The 26,982-nt window shown below is 41.8% G+C and overlaps 1 protein-coding gene across 3 annotated transcripts in view; it reads right to left on the bottom strand.

Moving 5' to 3' along the window:
* elna (elastin a) overlaps positions 1-26,982 on the bottom strand; it is a 146,415-nt gene that overhangs the window by 43,054 nt on the left and 76,379 nt on the right. For all 3 annotated transcript variants that reach the window (XM_039654104.2, XM_039654109.2, XM_039654108.2), the window contains 16 exons: positions 7,501-7,581; positions 7,338-7,424; positions 7,210-7,236; positions 6,580-6,615; positions 6,381-6,476; positions 6,252-6,299; positions 4,014-4,076; positions 3,897-3,935; positions 3,732-3,806; positions 2,804-2,842; positions 2,624-2,707; positions 1,669-1,719; positions 1,448-1,525; positions 1,280-1,318; positions 1,077-1,154; positions 884-955 (listed from right to left, as the gene is read on the bottom strand). In XM_039654104.2, coding sequence (XP_039510038.2) covers positions 884-955; positions 1,077-1,154; positions 1,280-1,318; positions 1,448-1,525; positions 1,669-1,719; positions 2,624-2,707; positions 2,804-2,842; positions 3,732-3,806; positions 3,897-3,935; positions 4,014-4,076; positions 6,252-6,299; positions 6,381-6,476; positions 6,580-6,615; positions 7,210-7,236; positions 7,338-7,424; positions 7,501-7,581 — 993 coding nt within the window. The remainder of the gene's footprint in view (positions 1-883; positions 956-1,076; positions 1,155-1,279; positions 1,319-1,447; positions 1,526-1,668; positions 1,720-2,623; positions 2,708-2,803; positions 2,843-3,731; positions 3,807-3,896; positions 3,936-4,013; positions 4,077-6,251; positions 6,300-6,380; positions 6,477-6,579; positions 6,616-7,209; positions 7,237-7,337; positions 7,425-7,500; positions 7,582-26,982) is intronic.

Below are 26,982 nucleotides of genomic sequence, written 5' to 3' on the forward strand. Positions count from 1 at the left end.
CATCGAATTAACGTTGAACCAACGTCAGACGCGTCATTCTTTCAAAACTAACGGAAAATCAACTTGAAATCAACGCGTTGTTTCAAAGTTATGAAAGCAAACCAATTTTCGATTTTCATTTAGCTTTGAAGAATGCCGCGTCTGACGTTGGTTCAACATTAATTCGATGAGCAAAATCAACGTTGTTTCAATGTCATGAGAGACGTCGTTTTCACATTGATTCAATGTCAGTTTGCTGTCTGGGTAATCTACTGACTATTAGTAATTTTGAAGCTACATGTCAACTTACTAACCAGACCCCTAACACATAACCTAACAGTCCACTAATACTCTATTGCATGTAGCTGCAAAGTTACTTATAGTTAGTTGTGTCTAAAGTGGACCATCGAAATAAAGCAACTGTTTACTCTGATGTACATAAGTGCCCACTCTGCACAAAGAAATACATGCAAACATGTTAAAGTGGGATTTATAATTTGAAACTACACTGTAAAAAAGTGAACTAAGTGGGTATTTTGTTTTAATTGTTTTTATAGCCTTCAATCAGATTGATGCTGTTCTAACTTAATTGAGTTATATTGACCCAACATACAATGTCCATTAAAGCTTAGGATGGACACATTCGACACTTGTTGACACTTAAATGAGAAATTGTGATTTGGAGTTTTAAACATTACTGCATCAAAGTGAAAATCGCAATTGAGAGCACTACTCTTCACCACAATGGTAAACACAACACTCAATAACAGAAACTTGCTCCTTTTCTGTTCCACAACTTTACTCATGAGTGAGTGAGTAAATTATTTCCATTTTGGGGTGTTCTATTTCCTTAAAATGGCTGATTGCCGCTCTTAAATCATTCTTAAGCTAGATGATTTCTCACCTCCTGCCCCCGGGTATAGTCCACCAGCACCACCTGGCAGACCTCCAACTCCACCTAAACCAGCTCCAATACCTGAGGAAATATATAAACACTGAAGCAGCTGCTTGAGGAAATGACTTCCATTTCTGAACGGACTATTACTTTAATATGAAAATGCGGTTTTGTGGGATTACAAAAGAAAAGGCATCTTCACCTCCTGCCCCTGGGTAAAGTCCACCTGCACCACCCGGGAAAGCTCCAGCTCCAGCCCCAACTAAACCAGCTCCAGCACCTTCAGAAATGAGCAGAGTGAACTTTCCATACTACATTCATTACACAAATAAGCACAAAATCTTAATATCGTCTGTGGATAGAGCTTACGCCATATGGCTATTAGAATAATTGAATGAGTATTACCATATTTAGCAGCTTTGGCCTGTGCAGCGGAGATCCCACCTGCATACAGACACAGCAGATCAAACACTGACCATGCATTTGCCGTGCCTTGATTTACGTTCTGAACGGACTTTTCCTTTGATATGGAAATGCAGTTTTGTGGGATTACAAAAGAAAAGGCATCCTCACCTCCTGCCCCTGGGTAAAGTCCACCTGCACCACCCGGGTAAGCTCCAGCTCCAGCCCCACCTAAACCAGCTCCAGCACCTTCAGAAATGAGCAGAGTGAACTTTTCATACATTCATATTACACAAATATGCACAGAATATGAAACAAATCTTAATATCTTTGCTCTGTGGATAGAGCTTAGGCCATGTGGCATTTAAAATAATTGAATAAATGAGTATTACCATATTTAGCAGCTTTGGCCTGTGCAGCGGAGGCCCCTAAAGATCCCACACCTGCAAACAGACACACCAGATCAAACACTGATCGTGCATGCACACATAAATATGAAATTATTTTTTAAATTAAAAAAAGTATTTTTTTTGTTTTGTTTTTTACATTTTTGTTATACTGACTGAAACTCCCCAGATAGCAAACTGACATTGAATCAACGTGGAAACATGACATCGAAACAACGTTGATCTGACATTGTTTTGCTCATCGAATTAACGTTGAACCAACGTCAGACGCGTCATTCTTTCAAAACTAACGGAAAATCAAATTGAAATCAACGCGTTGTTTCAACGTTATGAAAGCAAACCAATTTTCGATTTTCATTTAGCTTTGAAGAATGCCGCGTCTGACGTTGGTTCAACATTAATTCGATGAGCAAAATCAACGTTTTTTCAATGTCATGAGAGACGTCGTTTCCACGTTGATTCAATGTCAGTTTGCTGTCTGGGTCTCTTTACATCCTCATAGCAATCAATAATAATAGTCTAAATATTAAAACATGTACATATATCTTCTGTGGAAGTCTCAGGACTAAAAAAATGTTCAGCCAATCATTGCATTCGGTCTGAATACGAAGTCATATCAGCCTGCCTTGAGAATCTGCTCTGGATGTGTGCGTTCATGTCTTTTGAAGGAGGCGTGGCTTTGGAGTCTCTCTTTAGGGAGGGTGGGATCTAATGCTTTCAAAGCTAGCTAGCTATTATTAACCTTTCTGAAATTGCCTACCCTACCTTTAAGATAACGAACCCTTTTTTTAAGGCTTTTAAGGTGTTAAATAGTTATTAAACATTAATAATTTTTGGGTAAAAGATATATATAGTTTTTTTTGTGTGTGTGTGGAATATGTTAGATTCACTCTGTAATGTATAACAATGATTCAAATAGTATAGCTCTGACATAACACACCAGTCCCTGTTGGATAACCCGGCTTGGAGCCAGCTCCCGCTTTCCCACCGGGGAGTCCACCACCTCCACCAAAGCCACCGTAACCTTTGGTACACCAGGTGAGAATCAGCACACAAGCTAATACACATCATGCACCAGGTATTTTTTTGGTATGTCCTCAACGTTGGTACTGTATCCTACCGTATGGAAGTTTACCACCAGTGTAGGGCAAACCAGCACCTGTTGGGACAGGCAATGTACTTTCATATGTCTCAAAATATACTACAGATATACCAAAAATGATTTGTGTCATCAAATATGTTGCTGTTTGATGTATCAAAGCTATCCACAACAATAAAGCGCGCTATGAACTAACACATGGCAAGTGTTTAAACAAAAAAGTGCATTTTAGCTATATAACTGCAAAATTGAAGATGATAAAGAAGCATCCAAATGATTTCTGTTGATGTATGAGCTCACTTTTATACAACATATGAAGCGTTAAACCGCTCAACCACACATTTTTTATCAACGCTGTATCCTGTTTTAATCAGGACAAATATGCAAGTTTGGAAAAAGCTATGTTCCACCAGAGGCTCACATATTAATACCGCAATCAATTTCTCCTAATTTTACTGGATGGATTCCTAATCCTTGATTAAGGCTGATAGCTCACCGATAAGAGAGACGTGAAAATATGCATTTCATTTCAAGCTTTCGACAGAAACATTTACGAAAATATATTTTAGATATGACTATAAAAACTACGCCTATGAACTTTGTCAAGGCATTTTCCCAAGTGAGGAGTCACTTCCCAGAGAGCACGTCAATCTGAGGTTAGTGCGAAACAAATTAATTGAGCTCTTCAACTGTTGAACCAACGGAGAGCAATCTGCGACATAAATGGATGAATAGCAATGCAAGTCCAAGCAGTGATCCAATATAGCTGGGTTTCATCTAGAGCATTTGATGAAAGACATTCTTGCTTATTTCTAGCAACCTCATATTGAAATGCTTCATTGCTGTAAAACCACAAATGCAATCAGTCAGCAAATGCTTATTTTCGAGGGGTGGTAAAGCTGTGCTGAGCTGATTTGTGCAGTCTGATTAAAAGAATCGGAAATTTCACCTGGGGATTTGGGGGATTTCAGGGGGTATCCGTGAAAAACTCCTTGTTGCAGTGGTCCACCATATCCACGTCCACCTTTAATGGACAAAATACACTTCTAGTGTAAACACTTTTTTACAAATCAGATATCATTATTCTATTTATAGTGGTTGCTCATGTACTAACCAGCACCTGGTCCCAGACCCTGCCCAGCACCACCAGCAGCTATGGGAAAGATCCAGTCAGTCATATAGATATCATATAGCTTCTTTTTAGAAGATGTCATTTTCATTTCCAGTTTACCTGATTTGGGCTTGAGTCCATTTCCAGTGGCTACACCGGGAAGAACACCCCGTCCATTGAAGCCTGTAGTCGTGTAAATACAAGTGATCAAACAAACTAAGGCCATGTGTGCAATTTTAATTTGGCGTTTTTTCCAAATAACTTAATAGGTGGCCTGCACGAAATCTGCAACCACAGAAAGCTCCACAGATGTTTGCAGAAATAGTTCGACACATTTGTTTATGAGATGTCTTGGCTAATTTGATAATGGACCAATAAATGCAAGTATGTGAATTCAATGCGACTAACCGCACAATATGCATTTCATGCGCCATTTCTATGCGAGCATTAGAATAAACTGTCTTCTGTGGTCTGTTTTCTTCTGAAGTCTTAAGTTAAAGGGATAGTTCACTTTGAAATTAATTTTTGATATGTTTTATCTTACCTCAAGGGCATCCAAGATGTAGGTGTCTTTGTTTCCACAGTATTTTCAATTTTGACATTTTTCAGTCAAACCGCTGTTGTCTATCAGTCATACACTGGAGGCTAAGGGGGTCCACCTCAAAGCCCAGATAGCAAACTGACATTGAATCAACGTGGAAATATGACATCGAAACAACGTTGATCTGACATTGTTTTGCTCATCGAATTAACGTTGAACCAACGTCAGACGCGTCATTCTTTCAAAACTAACGGAAAATCAACTTGAAATCAACGCGTTGTTTCAACGTTATGAAAGCAAACCAATTTTCGATTTTCATGTAGCTTTGAAGAATGCCGCATCTGACGTTGGTTCAACGTTAATTCGATGAGCAAAATCAATGTTGTTTCAATGTCATGAGAGACGTCGTTTCCACGTTGATTCAATGTCAGTTTGCTGTCTGGGTGAGCATGCACAGAGAAGTCTAAATTAAACATGATTTAATGACTCGTAAATGTAAGTACACATTGATGGCCTAAGACACGAAACGAGCGGTTTGTGTGAGAAAACGATTAGTATTATATAGTTTTTACCTCTTGTAATCACAGCTATGACAAAATGATCTGACGGCAATTCGGTCTGCACATGCGCTGGAAGTGATCTCTCGCGCGCCGACGTCACTCTTTGTTTATACAGAGATTTCGGAAGTTTTACCTTTCACTAAACATATTTAGATATACGGGAAACCGCAATGGAAGACGACTTCGGTATATCTAAATATGTTTAGTAAAAGGTCAAACTTCCGAAATCTCCGCGTAAATATTGAGTGACGTCACACGCAAGCGATCACTTCCGGCGTAACATTGAACTGATTCAGTTCGGTTCAGTTGGATATTGCACAACTGATTCAGATCACTGTGATTACACGAGGTAAAACGATATAAATACCCAGACAGCAAACTGACATTGAATCAACGTGGAAACGATGTCTCTCATGACATTGAAACAACGTTGATTTTGCTCATCGAATTAACGTTGAACCAACGTCAGACGCGGCATTCTTCAAAGCTACATGAAAATCGAAAATTGGTTTGCTTTCATAACGTTGAAACAACGCGTTGATTTCAAGTTGATTTTCCGTTAGTTTTGAAAGAATGACGCGTCTGACGTTGGTTCAACGTTAATTCCATGAGCAGATGTCAGTGTCAGATCAACGTTGTTTCGATGTCATGTTTCTACGTTGATTCAATGTTAGTTTGCTATCTGGGTACTGTTCGTTTTCTCACACAAACCGCTCGTTTCATGTCTTAGGCCATCAGTGTGTACTTACATTTACGAGTCATTAAATCATGTTTAATTTGGACTTCTCTGTGCATGCTTTTTGGTGGACCCCCTTAGCCTCCAGTGTATGACTGATAGACAACAACGGTTTGACTGAAAAATGTCAAAATTGAAAACACTGTGGAAACAAAGACATCTACATCTTGGATGCCCTTGAGGTAAGATAAAACATATCAAAAATTAATTTCAAAGTGAACTATCCCTTTAATGCAACCGTATTTGGCTAGCTACCTGAAAAATCCATTACACACTTTAAAGGTAACTATATCGCCCTTTTGAGTGTGCCAAGAATTTGTAGGTTTGCATATAATATGTTTCTGGCCTAGAAGTATAGTTTCTGCAGCTCTGTTGAACACATTTTGCCATGTGTAGATCCAATTCACAGAACTCGGCATATGTTCCCCACAATCAGCACAGAAAATGTCAAAAAACGTTTGCAGATTCCTTTTGGGCCTGGTGGTCAAATTACAGCACATTAACAGAGGAAAAGAACAAACCTTGTCCAGGAACAAGTCCTCCTTGATACGGACCAGGCACTCCCACTCCTGCAAAAATCAAGATTGAAAAGCTGATCTATAATTGTGCATATTAACATAGGCCGGTCTATATAAATGTCCCACGCTTACCCGGCACTGGAGCTTTTCCAGGTTTTGCTGCTTTCCCTCCAGGTCCAACCCCACCAGGGCCCAGTCCTTGTACACCAGTCTGAGGAATGCCAAAGCCTAACACACAATACAAAGACAACACCATCGTAGACTGGACTATCACTGCCAGCTATAATCACTACGATGCCAGTAATAGCTAAAGAATATACATTCACTGCACCTGGGAGACCAGTACCAGTTCCTCCTACACCTGGCCCTGAACAAACATAAACACACACACATTTAGTTACATCATTATACACATCGAGTGCAAAGCTAGACTGCAGATATTGATTCCTCAGTGATTTAATTTGCCTCACATGCTCCGAAAAAAGTCATCTTATCTGATTTCAGTGCCTGGAAGCTGATGTTTCAGGCTGTTCATTTATTTGTTTAACCCTTTTCCAACCGATATCAAACACAGAGGAACAGACATTGCATGCTGCTTTTAGATTGTGCCAAGGACAAGCTGAAGTAATGTGCTGGCCTTCGTTACACGAACACCACCAGCGGGGTCCCAGAGGGGACACGTTTGTTGATTTGGCTCATGATCTAAGTCTCCTTCATTCAAGTTCGAGCCAACTGGAGTACCATGAAAAGAGTCTTAGCCGTGTTATATGTAGTTATATGTAAGATGTGTTAAAAAGGGACCTGTGTGTTTGCACTGTATGAATGGTTCTTCTGAGAATGAGGCCAGTTCTCAACCTACTTTTTATGTATTTTATATATTTTTAGATGATTGCCTAAAAGAAGTTTACAATGTATTTGTACAATGAAAACGATGGAAACTCAAAGACAAGACATATATTACCGCCTTTAGGGGGCTTTACTCCAGCACCTGAAACAAGAAAATCAGACTTGGAAGAGAGCTATGCAGTTTGTGTTACTTAGCCACTAAGAAAATCGAATTAATCAATAGACTTGGTGAATGAATAGCACCTCCAGGTAGACCTCCTCCAGGCAGACCTCCAGGTAAACCACCTCCTGGAAGACCACCTCCTGGAAGACCACCCGGTAGCCCAGTGCCTAAAGAGAAAGCCTAATGGTTATATGTAATTACTTGACTGCACATGTGTTGACTGGATATTCAATGGAAGATCACCTGATTTAGCTGGTTTCAGACCTCCAGCCATTGGGTAGAACCTTCCAGCACCACCATATGCACCATAAGCCCCATAACCACCTACAGTAGGAAGGACATGTGGCAACAAACTCAGAAAACTCACATGCAAGGCATGGACATTTATAGTCAATTAGTTTGTAGTGTAAGTAAAAATAAATAATAATAAGTCAATAAATAAATCAAGTTTAACTTTAGTTCTGGCAGGTCATATGAGTCAAGTTTGCATCAGCTGATCCACATCAGTCTATAGGAATACGACGCCTATAGCAAATTAGCCTCCTCCAAGTTTAATACATCAACTAACCCTTATTATTTTTCAACTACAATTCAACTAACTCTATAGACTGTTAGGTTAGTGTTAAGTTGACATGTACTTGCAAAGTCACTTATAGTCAGTAGAATGTCTGTTTGGGAGCATCACAATAAAGTGTTAGCAGATATTATGACAGTCTACTAATTCTCCAATGACTGCATGTAATGTCAACGACATATTAGATACTTGTTGATAGTACAATGTCTAAAATTGACAATCAAAATTAAGTGTAACTGAAGTAATATCTAATAATAATCATGATGATCTGCCCCAAACCCCAAATAACCTGGGCAATCGGATGATTTGGTAACTGGGAGGGGATGGATGGGAAAGGATGGGAAAGAATGAAGAGAGAGAATAACTGAAAAGAAAGTTGAGATGGAAAGTGAGGTCTCAGAGGCTACAGTGGATCTTTTGGCTAAGTAAATGAGGAGTTAGGCTTTATTGAAAATTATTGCTTCATTGTCCTCCTTTAACACAGAAACCCTAAACAAATGAGGTCACAAAGTTTTCATTCGTATATTATGGTAGAGGGAGGAATACAGGAATGGAAAGGATGTGCAACAAAATGCTTTGCTTTTTGCTATTATAAATCTGAGAGTAGGTTTAAAATACCCCTAAATCCTGGTATTCCAACTTCTGAATCAGGAGGGGAAAAAAAAGATGAAATTTAACACAGCACTGATGGAAAACAGAGGTCACAAACTTTTTGCTCTCCAAGCACAGTTAATTCATTTGCTGAGGTTCACGGACAACAGGCCACATCTCTCCACAGAACATTGCCACAGTTGTAGAGAGCTGGAGATGTAACTGTATTTTGGCTTGTTATAGACTGTTAAACTGCTTGTCTACATTTGGCTCTAACCTTTTGCAATTCTTTTGGATCAGTTAAAATGTCAAGCATCCACAGTCTGTTCACAGATGGTTACAAAAAATGTCAAGAAGTTACTGAATCCACTCGGTTCCAATGTGTTTTACTGAATCTCTGCATTTTTAGTTTACTGTGCATCATTTTACTACACAAAATTATCAATACTGGCAGCTTTACATTTCCAGTAACTGTGGCTTGGTTAGTGGCAGACCTACTTGAGTTATTAATGTCTTTATCTTGTTGCAGATCTGACTTTCTGTTTATGGACACCCTGAAGACATCCTGAAGATGCCAATGCTCCAAACCATCATACTGCTCCAACTGTGCTTCACAGTCGGGATGGGTAAGTGCAGAATTCCAATCTATCTACTTATTGGTTCACAAAACATTCTTGTTCATCTACACAGTTTCAGGTTGGTAGAAATGTTGTTCTTGGAGAGCTGTGGCTTCCTCTGTGCTGTAAACTTTACACCAATAAACTTTAGCCGATGCAAGAAATGTCACGGAATGTAAGACGTGGATTCAATTGCAAAAATTTATTCAAGATGACCCACAGAACCGGAACAACCTCCAAGGCTCGGGAAACAAGCGGGAACATACAAATCACATGAACATGTACAACGAATCGGCACAAGACAGCAAACACATGGAGATTAAATAGGCTACCAAACAAAAGAGGTAACAAGGAAGGCAGGTGGGGGAAATAAACCAATAACGAGATAACAAGATGGACGTGGTTGACAATTAGACAAGAGAGCACATGGCACAAGAAACAACAACACACTCATGTGCTTACACAGGACCAGACTAGATAAACATATGACAAACTGGGCGTGCCACCTGGCATTCCCAAGGAAGGACACCAAAAACCAGACAAAAACACACAATGAGCAAGACCACAAAAAACAAAACAAACAAATCAAGTTTGTATTGTTCTGACCCCAATACAGAACAATCAAATTAACTGAAAACAGTTCATCCAAAAAACAAGTCTTGACCAGGGAAGGATGGGAGGGTTAATTCAGGACCCTCAGGCTTCTCAGAATCCTGACAAGGACCAGAGTGGACCAGGCTGTGTAAGGTGGCCAAGACGGAACAAGCAGACCATTGGGCGACCAAGACGAGGCTGACAGTCCATCGGGCGGCCAGGACGAGGCAGATAGTCCATCAGGCAACCAAGACGAGGAACAGCAACAGCAGACACCGGGTCCAGAACAGCAACAGCAGACACCGGCTCCGGCTCAGGAACTGCAACAGCAGACACCGGCTCAGGAACTGTAACAGCAGACACCAGCTCAGGAACTGTAACAGCAGACACCGGCACAGGAACTGCAACAGCAGACACCGGCTCCGGCACAGGAACTGCAACAGCAGACACCGGCTCAGGAACTGCAACAGCAGACACCGGGTCAGGAACTGTAACAGCAGACACCGGGTCAGGAACTGCAATAGTAGACACCGGCACAGGAACTGCAACAGCAGACACCGGCTCAGGAACTGTAACAGCAGACACGACTTAGGAACTGCAACAGCAGACACCGGCTCAGGAACTGCAACAGCAGACACCGGCTCAGGAACTGCAACAGCAGACACCGGCTCAGGAACTGAAACAGCAGACACCGGCTCAGGAACTGAAACAGCAGACACTGGCTCAGGAACTACAACAGCAGACACCGGCTCCGGCTCAGGAACTGCAACAGCAGACACCGGCTCCGGCTCAGGAACTGCAACAGCAGACACCGGCTCAGGAACTGCAACAGCAGACACCGGGTCAGGAACTGTAACAGCAGACACCGGGTCAGGAACTGCAATAGTAGACTACGGCTCAGGAACTGCAACAGCAGACACCGGCTCCGGCTCAGGAACTGCAACAGCAGACACCGGCTCCGGCTCAGGAACTGCAACAGCAGACACCGGCTCAGGAACTGCAACAGCAGACACCGGGTCAGGAACTGTAACAGCAGACACCGGGTCAGGAACTGCAATAGTAGACTACGGCTCAGGAACTGTAACAGCAGACACCGGCTCAGGAACTGCAACAGCAGACACCGGGTCAGGAACTGCAATAGTAGACTACGGCTCAGGAACTGCAACAGCAGACACCGGCTCAGGAACTGCAACAGCAGACACCGGCTCAGGAACTGCAATAGTAGACTACGGCTCAGGAACTGTAACAGCAGACACCAGCTCCGGCTCAGGAACTGCAACAGCAGACACCGGCTCAGGAACTGCAACAGCAGACACCGGCTCAGGAACTGCAATAGTAGACTACGGCTCAGGAACTGTAACAGCAGACACCAGCTCCGGCTCAGGACCTGCAACAGCAGACACCGGCTCAGGAACTGCAACAGCAGACACCGGCTCAGGAACTGCAATAGTAGACTACGGCTCAGGAACTGTAACAGCAGACACCAGCTCCGGCTCAGGAACTGCAACAGCAGACACCGGCTCAGGAACTGCAACAGCAGACACCAGCTCAGGAACTGTAACAGCAGACACCGGCACAGGAACTGCAACAGCAGACACCGGCTCCGGCACAGGAACTGCAACAGCAGACACCGGCTCAGGAACTGCAACAGCAGACACCGGGTCAGGAACTGTAACAGCAGACACCGGGTCAGGAACTGCAATAGTAGACACCGGCACAGGAACTGCAACAGCAGACACCGGCTCAGGAACTGTAACAGCAGACACGACTTAGGAACTGCAACAGCAGACACCGGCTCAGGAACTGCAACAGCAGACACCGGCTCAGGAACTGCAACAGCAGACACCGGCTCAGGAACTGAAACAGCAGACACCGGCTCAGGAACTGAAACAGCAGACACTGGCTCAGGAACTACAACAGCAGACACCGGCTCCGGCTCAGGAACTGCAACAGCAGACACCGGCTCCGGCTCAGGAACTGCAACAGCAGACACCGGCTCAGGAACTGCAACAGCAGACACCGGGTCAGGAACTGTAACAGCAGACACCGGGTCAGGAACTGCAATAGTAGACTACGGCTCAGGAACTGCAACAGCAGACACCGGCTCCGGCTCAGGAACTGCAACAGCAGACACCGGCTCCGGCTCAGGAACTGCAACAGCAGACACCGGCTCAGGAACTGCAACAGCAGACACCGGGTCAGGAACTGTAACAGCAGACACCGGGTCAGGAACTGCAATAGTAGACTACGGCTCAGGAACTGTAACAGCAGACACCGGCTCAGGAACTGCAACAGCAGACACCGGGTCAGGAACTGCAATAGTAGACTACGGCTCAGGAACTGCAACAGCAGACACCGGCTCAGGAACTGCAACAGCAGACACCGGCTCAGGAACTGCAATAGTAGACTACGGCTCAGGAACTGTAACAGCAGACACCAGCTCCGGCTCAGGAACTGCAACAGCAGACACCGGCTCAGGAACTGCAACAGCAGACACCGGCTCAGGAACTGCAATAGTAGACTACGGCTCAGGAACTGTAACAGCAGACACCAGCTCCGGCTCAGGACCTGCAACAGCAGACACCGGCTCAGGAACTGCAACAGCAGACACCGGCTCAGGAACTGCAATAGTAGACTACGGCTCAGGAACTGTAACAGCAGACACCAGCTCCGGCTCAGGAACTGCAACAGCAGACACCGGCTCAGGAACTGCAACAGCAGACACCGGGTCAGGAACTGCAATAGTAGACTACGGCTCAGGAACTGTAACAGCAGACACCGGCCCTGGAACAGACACTGGCTCCGGCCCCGGAATGGACACTGTCTCTGGCCCTGGAACAATGGACACGAAAGGGGACACGAAAGGTCTGAAGGGTATCTCTATCTGGACTAGATATTCAAAATAGTTGATCAGTGCCCTAGCGGCCACGAAAATGGGCATCTCCTGATCAACCGAGACGGAGTGGATGACAGGCTCAGTCACTTGATCGTCCACTGCTCTCCCACCAGGTGACTCAGTAAGCTGTTCGACCGAGCTGGTGTGGAGTTTAGGCTCGGCAGGGGTGACGAGGATATCAGGCTCAGCAGATCGGTGGCAGGCATGGTGTGAACCGTTTCTGACGGAGCCGACGTGACCTGAACTGTCTCTGAATGGGCAGACACGACGTGAACCATTTCTGGCTGGGTGGTCAACTTCGACAATAGGTTGAACCGGCTCATTTGGTTATTTTTCAGTCAGACGTGCTACTTCGACTTGTGCGTATTGCGGTATCAAACCGGAACTAAAATTCGATTCAGTTTGATTAATAAACTGGCTCAACCGGTTACTTCCTATGAACCAGCTCAAAAGAAAGATTCCTTCAAGAATCAAACCTTGCTACTCAAGAATGCAGAAAACTATTAAAGGTTCACACATTTTCTTTTACAACTATACTTCGATGTCTAAAATGTCTACACCCATTTCTTCCATTAGTTGCAGAATGGAATCAATGAACAATCAACGGAAAAACTCACAAGTATTTGAATGAATGCTTTCCCAGACAGTCTAATATTGTGGTGTCCATTATTTCCCACACAGGCTCATTGGAGAAATTTGCTTCTACCTACAATTTTGCAGAACTCGAAAGTGTACCTATACATGGGTCCTCATATTCATAATTCATATTCTTTCCGACAGCAAAGTATTTGCATGTGACACACTTTATTAATTGTAATTATTAATATGTAAATAATAAGTAAAATACCCAATAGCACCGTAATTTCATTTAGCAGAAATGACACCAAATGCATGAAAAAATATCACTATTTTGCTGGACATAAATAAGTGGACAGTTCTAGGCCAGAATAAGCTGTAAAATTGGCCAAAAGCTAGGCCATGTGACACTACAGTAAATCCTACTAGCAAATCAAAACTCAGAGATGATAAAATGTGGAATGCTCTTGGACTGACTGTGGCTAATGTCTGTTTGTTAATTATTATCTCAAATATTTAGCTGAACCTGTCGACCTGTTCCTTAGTGCTTATAATCTTCTCTAATATATCAGTCAGAGCAACTCTCAGACGTGTGGATCAGACACCCAGACAGGTGCGTCTGCCATTAGTTAATGATGCACTCCTCTGGTTTCCCGGTGTCAGACAGCAAACCTCCCTCAAGCACTATGAGTACTGCTTAGGCAAGGCAACTATTCCTGATGAATGTGAAGACTGTCCAAGTGCAGCTCGAATATTGCTATCATTACTCTCCATATTTCCATAAAGCACAGAGTGTATGAGGTAATCCAAACATAACCCCGCCCACTCAAAAAATGAAAGAGGAGGACAGAAGAAGCAGCATATTTAAACAGATAGTAGAGCAAACCACCACTGAATGTTTAAGCTAGATGCTTTTTGTCAAAGACAATAACCTGGTCTTTGTTTAGATTTATCAAGTATGAAATGATCAAGACAGCAGCATGCCTTCAGTTTCCAAAGCATGTGGCCATCCAACCTTTCTAGGTTTGTAGTTCTGGGTACCAATATGTGAATGACAGGTGTATTTTCAAGACATTTCATATGAGAAAGAACAATTCATCAATTATTTCGTACAAATCACCATTTGGGTAGAGTCCACACGAGAGAGGGATTGTTAAAGGGATACTTCAGGATTTAGCATTAAGCTTTGTATTAGTACTTTAGTATTTTCAAATTACAGTGCTTTCCACCCTCACATCCCCCTAAGAATAGAGATTTATGTATTTTTTGTCAGGTAAAAATCCTCCGATGACACAAAAATCATAATTTTGCGTCATCAGAGGGTTATTTAGCCAGAGGCTACCCAGATAGCAAACTGACATTGAATCAACGTGGACATGACATCGAAACATCGTTGATCTGACATTGTTTTGCTCATCGAATTAACGTTGAACCAACGTCAGATGCGTCATTCTTTCAAAACTAACGGAAAATCAACTTGAAATCAACGTGTTGTTTCAACGTTATGAAAGCGAACCAATTTTCGATTTCATTTAGCTTTGAAGAATGCCGCGTCTGGCGTTGGTTCAACGTTAATTCGATGAGCAAATCAACGTTGTTTCAATGTCATGAGAGACGTCGTTTCCACGTTGATTCAATGTCAGTTTGCTGTCTGGGTAAAGACTACAGTCAGTAGTAGGGTCTGTCCTCAACCCACCCATAGAAAGTGGATCTCACTCACAGAATGAACACATACTGTAGTGTCGGCCATCTTTTTTTGGAAGCTAAGCTAGCAGGCTCTTGTTCTGTGGAGAAAGCTGAATAGTAAGGGTTACCATCCTCTTTTTCCTGGACATGTCCGGTTGTCGATGTCCGGGATTCAGCTTTTGCTTTCTGCAGTCGTCATTCATTGTTTACATGCACAGCTTTTGTTTCAGTCTAACTGAATTCATTCCCATTGGTGAATCTGAATGTAGTGTTTACATGAACGCTAAACAAGTGATCGGTTTATGTGCATTTTAACATTTCTAAAAAAATCCCCCCTCCTCCGTGAGAGATACGAGACCGGTGCATCTCACAGGTGTCGCTCATCGGTAATCACGCCACCGGCCTCGCGCCGTTCTCCTGAGCCCCTCACTCGTCCTGCTCACCACAGTAAACATGACTCGCGCCGTTCTCTTGCAGCCCTCACTCGTCCCGCTCGCCAAAGGAAACATGACTCGCGCCGTTCTCCCGAGGCCCTCACTCGTCCTGCTCACCACAGTAAACATAATGAATGGCGACTGTAGAACGCAAAAGCCAAATCCCGGACATTTTGGGCGATCTCGAAACACATTTTCGGGACTCACCACGGAGACTGACTAGTAGCCTAGACTTGTTGTTTAACTACTGTGCTCTGTTACCGGTAGGCGTGGCCTCCTAGGGCAGGGAAGCAAGTGCATTCTGGGAGTTGTTGTCTTTCATCCACATAAGCCTAATTTTCTCAGTCTAGAAAGCTCCAAATTTAAAAATTATTTCACATTTCTTCAACATAAATGGCCTATTTTAAATACACATTCATCTTTCCAGAGGTGAAGTATCCCTTTAAATGCAGCAGATAAATAGATTTAGTAGTAAGGAGCAGAAGCAAAATTTAATCTACACCCACAACCCCCCTTCAACCCTCTACCCGTTCTCGCTGGAACAGCTGGAAAAGCCTGAAGATTTAATTTAAGAGAGCAGAGAATTCCGTGGCCCTCGTCCATGTAACTGACGGCAACTGCAGTGAACCGACTACAGCATCCTGGAATTCAAATGGCACGGAATTCTAGTGAGATTATTGGAAGGATCTCAGATCCAGTCATTTCCACTGACCTGTGAGCCTGGGATACCTCGTGAACCCTACGGCAAGTAAATGGCCAGTTACCAAATTAAAGGAAAAAAAAATAAAGGCTTGCATGGCCCTTTCCTTTTAAAAGGACTATGCAAAAACAGACAGTTCTTCTGTTAGAGGGTCCAAGGATGACATCAACAACCGCATGCTGGCTCATTCACATTCATTGGTGATTATCTGACAGTCTCTAGATCTTCTTGTTCCAAAGCATGAAAACTTGTATTCTATGGGCATTTCTATACTGCAAAAATAAGCTACTTCTCTATAAACAAGGAGCTGTTTCAATTTCTGAACAGATTCCTCAACTCACTTAATGTTCATTGGATATGAAGTGTTTTGAGAAAGCTGTGATTGGATCTGGTTTATTGGCCACTTGAGGTGAACCCCTGGAAGGTCAGATCCCCTAAAGAGAGCTATTCTCAACCAGTGTTTTAATACACATATGTAGAAGCAAATTGTGATGTGTTAACACACAATCCCTCATTTAGTGTCAGGCCAACATGACTCTAGGCATTGTTCCAAGACTGAGTGACATTAATTGAGATTCCACAACTATTTCCAGCCTATGGAATCCAATGTAAAAGAGACATCATAAGGCACATACCAAACTATAAAACACTCACCCCATGTGTTCTGATACTAGAAGTGTTTTATTTCAAACGTTGGTATTTCCCTGTGAGCGACTGCCACTCCAGTGGAGACTTCTAAACATCGATCACTGATCCTTTAGACAGCTTTTTACATTTTCTTCTCATTGTGCAGAATTCCCTGCAATTAATTCAGCTTAATCTACAGATACTAATATAACGTTGACAATTTCAGTGATGAAACTATGAAAATCTCTACTTTGACGTAAACTCTTTGAATGGCCGTGATTCAAAATCTAACCAAAAGCAACAACGTCATTATTATATTTGCATACATAAATACGACTGCTGTTTCGTTTAGTTTGCATAGGGAAAATGAGACATGTCGTGACAACAGCAAAACAGCGATCAAAAGAAATGATCCATTGCAACAATGCCAGCCATTTCTGATACTGAACTTTTGGTTTACTGTTATTCATTTTAAAGTGTAACTGAATGTCTCATAAACTTTGACTATACACTCACCGGCCACTTTATTAGGTACCCCATGCTAGTAACGGGTTGGACCCCCTTTTGCCTTCAGAACTGCCTCAATTCTTCGTGGCATAGATTCAACAAGGTGCTGGAAGCATTCCTCAGGGAGTTTGGTCCATATTGACATGATGGCATCACACAGTTGCCGCAGATTTGTCGGCTGCACATCCATGATGCGAATCTCCCGTTCCACCACATCCCAAAGATGCTCTATTGGATTGAGATCTGGTGACTGTGGAGGCCATTTGAGTACAGCGAACTCATTGTCATGTTCAAGAAACCAGTCTGAGATGATTCCAGCTTTATGACATGGCGCATTATCCTGCTGAAAGTAGCCATCAGAAGTTGGGTACATTGTGGTCATAAAGGGATGGACATGGTCAGCAACAATACTCAGGTAGGCTGTGGCGTTGCAACGATGCTCAATTGGTACCAAGGGGCCCAAAGAGTGCCAAGAAAATATTCCCCACACCATGAAACCACCACCACCAGCCTGAACCGTTGATACAAGGCAGGATGGATCCATGCTTTCATGTTGTAGACGCCAAATTCTGACCCTACCATCCGAATGTCGCAGCAGAAATCGAGACTCATCAGACCAGGCAACGTTTTTCCAATCTTCTATTGTCCAATTTCGATGAGCTTGTGCAAATTGTAGCCTCAGTTTCCTGTTCTTAGCTGAAAGGAGTGGCACCCGGTGTGGTCTTATGCTGCTGTAGCCCATCTGCCTCAAAGTTCGACGTACTGTGCGTTCAGAGATGCTCTTCTGCCCACCTTGGTTGTAACGGGTGGTTATTTGAGTCACTGTTGCCCTTCTATCAGCTCGAACCAGTCTGGCCATTCTCCTCTGACCTTTGGCATCAACAAGGCATTTCCGCCCACAGAACTGCCGCTCACTGGATGTTTTTTCTTTTTCTGACCATTCTCTGTAAACCCTAGAGATGGTTGTGCGTGAAAATCCCAGTAGATTAGCAGTTTCTGAAATACTCAGACCAGCCCTTCTGGCACCAACAATCATGCCACGTTCAAAGTCACTCAAATCACCTTTCTTCCCCATACTGATGCTCGGTTTGAACTGCAGGAGATTGTCTTGACCATGTCTACATGCCTAAATGCACTGAGTTGCCGCCATGTGATTGGCTGCTTAGAAATTAAGTGTTAACGAGCAGTTGGACAGGTGTACCTAATAAAGTGGCCGGTGAGTGTATATGGTCAATGTGATTTGACTAAGTACAGCATGTTCCTGAATCAACATCTTAGCTGATCCTGGAACAACATTCCAATCAACCAATCGGTTAACCAATCAGTTAAGTTTAGGCTTACAATTAGGGTTAGGTGCTTCTACATCAGTGTTATTCACCATCATTTACCTCTGATTTAAGGGATAAGTAATGCGTATAGGGTTAATCTTAGGGGTAGGGTTAGGTCTAACATTTTAGGTCTAACAGGAATGTTGTTCCAGGATCAACAAAATATGTTGAACCAGGAACATTTCTTACAATTAGCTACCCTAATTTGTTGTTTGGTGGACGTATATGACTTCATCTTCAGCTGTATAGATGTGACAGTCAAACGCTGACATCATTTGTCACAAACAGAAAGACATGCTTATGAAATATTTATGTTTTATGACAGATTGCAGTGGGGTAAAACGCCATCTGCTTCTGTCATCGTTTTTCATAATTCCAGAAATATGCCACAAACACATTCAATCCATACCATCCCGCTAGGCAGAACACGAACATATCACCCCGGATGGGCTTACAGTGCAGCCTGAGCTGGCACAGACCAACTGATCATTTATTTCCATTATTTATCACAAAGAACGCTATTGTGCAAATCAAAGTCGAAAATGTCAATGCAAGAGCCAACTGTGGCGGTCTGATCAGTTGGCGATGCGTGAAACATGTCCCAGATGGCTCACATATGCATGTTGAATACTTTTCTGACAAGTCAGGGCTGAGATATGATATGACCAATAAACAGAGATCACATGATCACTCTTGCTCCTCACAAGAACCAGGGGTTTACAGTTACTGAGAAATAAATGTGTAATTAAATGACAGTTACTCATGAAAAATGTTAATGATTACAAAGAGGATTACACTTTCTGTAAAAAGCTTGAACTTGCTGAATAATATTTAGGTGTTGCTTTGCCTGTTTTTGATGCAGTATATTGATAAAAACAGTAAACAGTATAACCAATCCTATGATCAGCCAATCATTCGTTCAAGTGCTTTTAAACCATTTCTTAAACCATAACTCATACTGGCATGAAACGGTTAACCAGTAAACACATCATCAGAGAAGAGATGAGACTGCAAGATTGAGGGAATGTTCCTTTGATTCAAGATTACGAGGGCGCATGAATTTAAAACAATGATTATGCGCACAGATAAATAATTTAGAAAACACTGCAACGTTCCATTGAAAAATACGAATTTTAATTTCACGGTGACTTTAATGTTAATAATAGAGCCAAAGGAACAAAGAGAAAAGTCTCACTGCTCTTGACTGAATGACTTTTGTAGCTTTAATGAGGAGTCATCTAAAATGAATCTATACAAAGAAATCAATGCTGTGTTGCTTTACATTTGATTTAGTATCAATATCAGTAACTTCCCAGATAGCAAACTGACATTGAATCAACGTGGAAACATGACATCGAAACAACGTTGATCTGACATTGTTTTGCTCATCGAATTAACGTTGAACCAACGTCAGACGCGTCATTCTTTCAAAACTAACGGAAAATCAACTTGAAATCAACGCGTTGTTTCAACGTTATGAAAGCAAACCAATTTTCGATTTTCATTTAGCTTTGAAGAATGCCGCGTCTGACGTTGGTTCAACGTTAATTCGATGAGCAAAATCAACGTTGTTTCAATGTCATGAGAGACGTCGTTTCCACGTTGATTCAATGTCAGTTTGCTATCTGGGTTAACATGTTTTTAGTACTTCTTACTTGAAATAAGAAGTATTTTTTTCTTTGTTGTATTGTGTTTATTTTTACAATTGCTTGTAATTTGTTTATTTTATTTTATTTTCTTACAACTGACTATTTACTTTGTCTTTATTCATGTTTAAACTTTATCCCCCAGTCTCACAGACAAGGCTAAAGTCTAGTCCCAGACTAAAATGCAACTTGCTCTGAAATCGACCCACGCTTGCTGCTAGGATTTCTCTGTGCTATGCCCCTGCCATACCTGTCTGCTGTTCATTGACCTTGCCTGTACTAAGACTACGTTTTTGGGATAAAGCCTTGCGAATGGATCTGTTCGTCTATCCTCTGGTTCAATCCGTTACAGTCAGTGCCATTATTTTGTACCAGTAATTTATTTAAAGCATATTTATAAAAGCTAATTAAATGTCCTGGATTAATACAAGATTAACCATGCCCAGATTAGTTAGACTAATAGTTTAAAGGGTAACTAAACACCAAAACAACTTTTTTTAGTTAATGATCTGTAAGAATGGAGCTTCATAAATGCTGTTCATTGATTCGAGTACATTTTTTGACAATTGAGTATAAAGTGTTTTGATTTTCAAATATATGGTGTAAAAACGTCTGAGTGCTGCCCTCTTCAGGTTAAACGGAAAGCTCCTGCAGTAGGGGTACTTGCTGACGTAGCGAACTCTCAGACGCACTCTGTCACACCCTTGGTGCGAGCTCACCACGCCTTTGGCAGCCCCTGCTATAAAAGCATCTGGTTCCGTCAAAACTACTGTAGCGAGTCAGGAGTTGGATTTATGAGTATTGAAAACGATCAGGATAGCATATAATAGCATATAGCGTTTATATAGTTATTTAGATTATTTTTGAAAACGACCAGGATAGAGTATTGCTGCATCTATTTAGCATAGCATTATATAGATAATTTAGATTATTTTGTGTAGCTAGTAGCATAGTACAGTTAGGATAGCTTCAAGTTAGCATAGATTTATCAGTGTTTAGTACAGTGATCAGGATAGTAACGGAATAGAGGTGGACATGGGCTTCTCCACACGCAGTGCCAAACACTGCTCATCCTGAATGGACTCCTCCACCGCAGCGGCGTCTTGATGCGAGTGATCATGGATATTTTAATCACAATTTATGGTTAGGATAAAGTTAATCCTCTGGGGTCGACAAACGAGCCGGTGCATTTTGCTGGATTTTTTCATATAGCGGCATAATATCAGTATGAATATATGCCAGCGTGCGCTATTGAGATCAACTCGACGACAAAACTCATCAGATGCCGGTCGCGATGCGGGAGTTAAGACCGCAGTTTGAGCCAGCAGCTCGAATGGATTTGGCCCTGTGTCTACATACAATTCACCCTCATCCACTTCAGGTGAAGGTGAAGGTGAGGGAGAAAAGTCCTCGACTTCAAATGTCCGCTCTGTTGCAAAGGCAGCTACTTGAGTCACTCCAGTCTCGCTCTATTTTAGAGTCTGACAGAAGCTGTCACTCACGGCGGGTCTCAGGTGCACGCCCCCTGGCCCCGCTGGGGTCTGCCCATTTTTTCAGCATTTTTCAAATATTGCTAGTGGGTGGAGTCAGGCTCTGACCAGGGGTTTAGTTACCCTTTAAGTTGTGTAAAAACTGAAATTCGAGAACTGTGATATTTAAAATGTTGTTGTTGTTTTTTTGTAGGGCTTGTAAAAAAAAATCCTATATGTTGAACCCAGCTATATTAAACACACAGCTACTAAACGTAACATTTATTATGTAAATTTAAATATTTTTATTATTATTATTGTTTTAAGCTGACTTAAATTGAAAGTTGTTATATTTTGTAAAAATGATTTCAATTGTACTGTAATGTTGAATGGCTATAATTGCTCAAGTCAATTCATTCACACACTGTAAAAAATATTTTCACAATTTGTAATCACATTTTTTCTTTTGTCAAATCAACTTAAATAATTTATGTAGTTCAGATAACATAATATTTTGAGTTTCTGGTGATTAAATCAATCTTCTTCATTGTATTAATTAAATTTTTTCCATTTCATTGAACTTGAAATTTTAAGGCAACCAGGTTACTTTATTTTTTAGGTTAAACCAACAAAATTTTTTTAATTGAGGAACAACTATGTATATTTTTTGATATCTTGAAATTATTATATATAATATTCATGTCATGGGACAACATCTACATGGTGCTCACCCAAAAGTATCCATGCTTGAGCAGGTTATGTTTTAAGAAATGTGAAAAGCATTGTCTTTGAAAGTAACTGTATTTGGGGAATAACCTTGTCTCATAAAAACATGTTGTTTCCCCCGCCTAATTTATTGCATCCACATTGCACAATCCATATCTGACACAATTTTTCCTTCCTTTTACTTATTGGTTATTTATTTCCAGCATCACACTTTACACACATTTCTTGTGCCGTTAATGATGCATGCATGATTTATGGCTGTGTATCATTACTCAGGAAGGGAACTAAGAAGAAAAGACTTCTTGTTTTATGCTAAATCATACTCTAATAGTAGAACACTGTTATGATGATGACCACATTGTTGTGAAAAGCATTTGTTTTTTTGGAGCTGTGCTCTTCCAAAGCGGTTGCGCAAGACATCTTGAAACCGTTTGACTGTGACATGGCTCAATGTAAACATACAACCATATCACCAGGAGTGAGAATGAAGGACTCGTTTGAAGGACTCTCGTTGAATTTCGCTTTAGGAGCATATTGTCTGCACCTGGGGACGAGCACAGGAAGTGATGCGTGGCTCCTGCGGGAGTTGGAGGATGTCAGTGTGGACTCTGCAACATGAGGATCAGCCATTATTCACAATCAGAGGCCAGAAGCGAGCAGTTTGAGGACAGGTCTGAGCCAGCTAATGAAAAGCACATGTGCTTCACAAGACTCGCTGGCTCTTCCCAGCTCATCTGCCTGGCCCACACCCTTCATCCTCTCTGCGTTTACCCCTCGCTCCCTTTCAAGTCTGAAACAAACTGGCTCCTCTCACTGAGACAGTAGAAAAGCATGTGGAAAGCAAAACCTGACATACTTTCTCAGGGTTATGCTGTTCTGGTTTCTGTACAGATCAAAACATTATTTGGTTTTGAGATCAGGTGACTAAGTAAAATGCATTGCAAAATTAATCCAATAAATTCAACGCAAAAAGTATTGCGAGCCAAGTCTTTCCTCGTCACCTCCAATCTAAGCATGATGTTTATACGATCAAACTCACGCACATGTGCGATGAAGAGAACCGCCTACAGTTTCAGGTCATGCTAGCTATGAGACAGGAAGTTGCTATTCACCCAAAATGAGCCATTTTGTACAGTGTTGGCAGTGGGAAGCAACACAGAATCCTCCTTTGCTTCAGGCACTGGGGCAATCTGATGGTTTCCAAAAGTTACCCTCCCCAATTTCAACAATTCATCACAACAATGATGACAGGCTTCAGTATTAGCTCTGTTTTTCAAGGCCTCGCATGAGTAAAGCTCATGACTCATATCACTCGTCTCAGCCATCACATTGCTTTAATTAAACACCAGGTATCTTTTCGCGTCCATGTGTTCACAGGAGTCGCCGTGCGTACAGTAGATGTCTGCAAAGGTTCATAAATAATCGCAAGATTTACAATAGGTACACTGGAAATCATAACCCATGATGTTGTACTATCAGGCACTTAAATCATTCACATACTTTTCTGATGACCTTTTGATTATAGTTGCTACACCATTATAAAATGGTTATTACTTCTTATGGTAGAGCAGATGGCTAGGGAAAGCAAACAATCTTTCATTTACTGAATAATTTATGCTATCAACTGAAATAAACCATTATAGAAGGACTATAAGTCAAATAACAAATATACAGTTGTGAACCTTAAAGAACCCTTCTACAGCTTTTTAGTTGCCAGATGACGGTAAACATTTTATCAGTGTGCCTAAATGCTAGAAAAGTTTTAATTGTAAATAAATGGTCAGAAAATATTGATTGTCCTCCCCAGAATAAAGTAAATATTATAGGATCTTAAAAAATCATGTGAATTTGGTTAGACAGGGTGGGGAATTCCACCGATGGAGAAAAGTTGGACCCAGAAATCCCAGCGGCATTCATCAATTCTCCAAACGGCTTGTCCTATTTATGGTCTCAGGTTTAATGAACTTGTCTTTTTAAATGTAAATGCACTTACATTTTTACATCTCTCTCATTTTTTGAACTTGATGGTCAAGGATGTATGGGACATTTGAAAAACTTGCATGCAATGTTCTTGAAACCTGTAACTTTAGACTGGTTAGCTGGTGAAGCTAAGCATGGATGAGCCCTTTGGTACCAATTGACCATAATTTAACTGTCACAGGCTACCTGAGTATTGTGGCTGACCATGTCCATCTCTTTATGATCGCAGTGTACCAAGTAGGATAACGCACCATGTCACAAAGCTCAAATCATCTCAAACTGGTTTCCCCCAGTCTCGTCGAGGGCGTCCCTCTGCTGCTTCTACACCTGCTCCAGGCGACACAACTCGTCCCTCAAGCCGCTTCTAAACCCTCCAAAGGTCCATCAAAGCAGCCCTGAGACAGAGCTAACCTGAACCAGGGAGTGGTGTCCTTCCACCAGAGGAGGACCAGGTGGAGAATCTTTTGTTTCAATTGAAAGAGTGCTTTTTACAGTCCTTAGTCTTAAACCCAAGCATTTGTGCATTTGCCCCCAAGATTGGTTCACAGCAACTGACCTAAAGGATTTGTATTTTCACGTTTTGAGTTTCCCTCGACAGACCATTGCTTTCAAGGGTTGGTCGTACCAGTACAAGGTCCTCCTCTTTGGGCTTCCCATGTCTCTCCTTTTTATAAAGTCGTCTGCCCTTGACCTGTTATGGGAAGTTGGCATCCGCATTCTCAACCGATCTCGATGTCTGGCTCATTCTGGCTCACACTTGAGATTTGTGAACATCTCTGTGAACACCCCTGCCTTCTGGGGCTATGGGTCAACTGGGAGAAGAGCAAGTTCTCCGTGTTCAGAACAAGAAGTGCCCTTAGAACAAGTGTTCAGACACGTTGTTGTCACAACGGACAACAAGAATGGGCTGGGGTGATTTATGCAATGGGCACACAGCCTCTGGCTCCTGGACAGGACTATGACTGCAGTGGCATATCCATTGCCTTGAGCTGTTGGCAGTGCTGCTCACCTTACGGCAGTTTCAGGGCAAGCACAGGTCTGGGTGGACAAGAACTGTGACGTTTGCGTACATCAACCGCCCGCCATCTCCTCCTCTGGAGTCAGCAGCAGCTCAGGTCGCTCCGTGCTGTTCTGGACAAGCTCTATCGTGTGACTAATGCACTCTCACAACAGCTACAGGGAGCTGGAGACTCTTTCCCCAGGTGGTCCAGCTGATTTAGAGTCGATTCTGGGAAGTCCAAGTAGATTTCTTTTGTCGTTTTTGCCACACGCATCTTTGTGTTCCTGTCGATGTGGTGAGTATAAACCAGGCTTTTTTAACACTTAGTTGATGGGGTTAGTTGATGCGACAGTCGTCTGATTAAAGTTACATTTAATGTTTGCCAGTTTAATGTTACATTCAATGTTTTCCCTAATTCTTCCCTAGATTATTACCTTTGTTATAAGAAGCACTTGGACGTTACATGTAGTAATAACTATAATTTTTGCATAATTACATGCAACTAACCCTAAACCAAACCCTTATCCTAACTAGGGTTGGGTATCGTTCGAATTTGAACGATTCTGATTCCGATTCCGATTCCTTGTTTCGATTCTTTTAAGAAGCAGGGTCAAAAAAGTTTAGCTAACCTTGCTAACCAATGGTATTTCTGAAGGAAATAATCCTTTCTGAAGGAAATACTCCTTTTGTCACAAATGTAGCATTTTGCCGAGATTTCGTTATTTTTAGAAAAGTGAAGCCACACTTTGGACCGCCGACGTAAGCTACTCATGTTCGACTCGCGCGGTTATGCCAACACTTCCAGTAGACGCTTCTTCTTTGGTGTTGTTCAGCGGTTTCTTCTTCCGCTCGGCGGACTGTGAATATCGAAACTAAGAATCGAAATGTTAACTTTTGAACGATTCCGGGAAAAACGAAAAGTTAGTCCCAGTTCCAATCGATACTCGATTCTCGATACCCAACCCTAATCCTAACACTATAGTGTGTAGATAATTATTATTAATTAGCACTTAAATATATAATTCGATTAAAGGATATACGAATATACGATTTTGACAGCTCCAGGGATTGAAAACTACAGATTATAGTTTCATACCCACAGACAGTCAGATCAACAAAGGGTTATTAAAAAAAGTTATTGTAAGACCAGGTTTATTACTCAAAATTGTATCATGCTTTGTCTACACTTTTAACAGCGTTATGGTAAAAATGAAATACTATGACAACAGCTTTCTTTCCTGTACGCAAAGGCGTTGTGTTAGACAAAACTGACAGAATGGCAGTTTCTTTCAGTTTCCCCTCCGTTTAGCCTAAAACACTATGATCATGGTCATCCAGTTTGAACTGTTGACTTCAAACGTGGAGGTTTTTCAGATTTTCCGTTACAACGCTCTCTACGTATTTACAAATCATAGCCTACAACACACCAGACCCTTCAGTGAAACACAAAAGCAATTCAATCCCGCTAAATGTTTACTCTTTGAATTCTTGCACTCGAGAAAAATACAAGTTGACACTATTATGACTAAAAGTTTGCTAAGTATTATCTACTTAAAGGGATAGTTCACTTTGAAATTAATTTTTGGTATGTTTTATCTTACCTCAAGGGCATTCAAGATGTAGGTTTTTCCTTTGTTTCCACAGTATTTTCAATTTTGATATTTTTAGGTCAAACCGTTCTTGTCTATTAGTCATATAATGGAGGTTTAGGGGGTCCACATCAAAGAGCATGCACAGAAAAGTCCAAATTAAACATGATTTAATGACTCGTAAA

This window comes from Pimephales promelas, chromosome 16 (genome assembly GCF_988280905.1).
Source record: "Pimephales promelas chromosome 16, fPimPro1.hap1.1, whole genome shotgun sequence".
Classification (NCBI taxonomy): domain Eukaryota; kingdom Metazoa; phylum Chordata; class Actinopteri; order Cypriniformes; family Leuciscidae; genus Pimephales; species Pimephales promelas.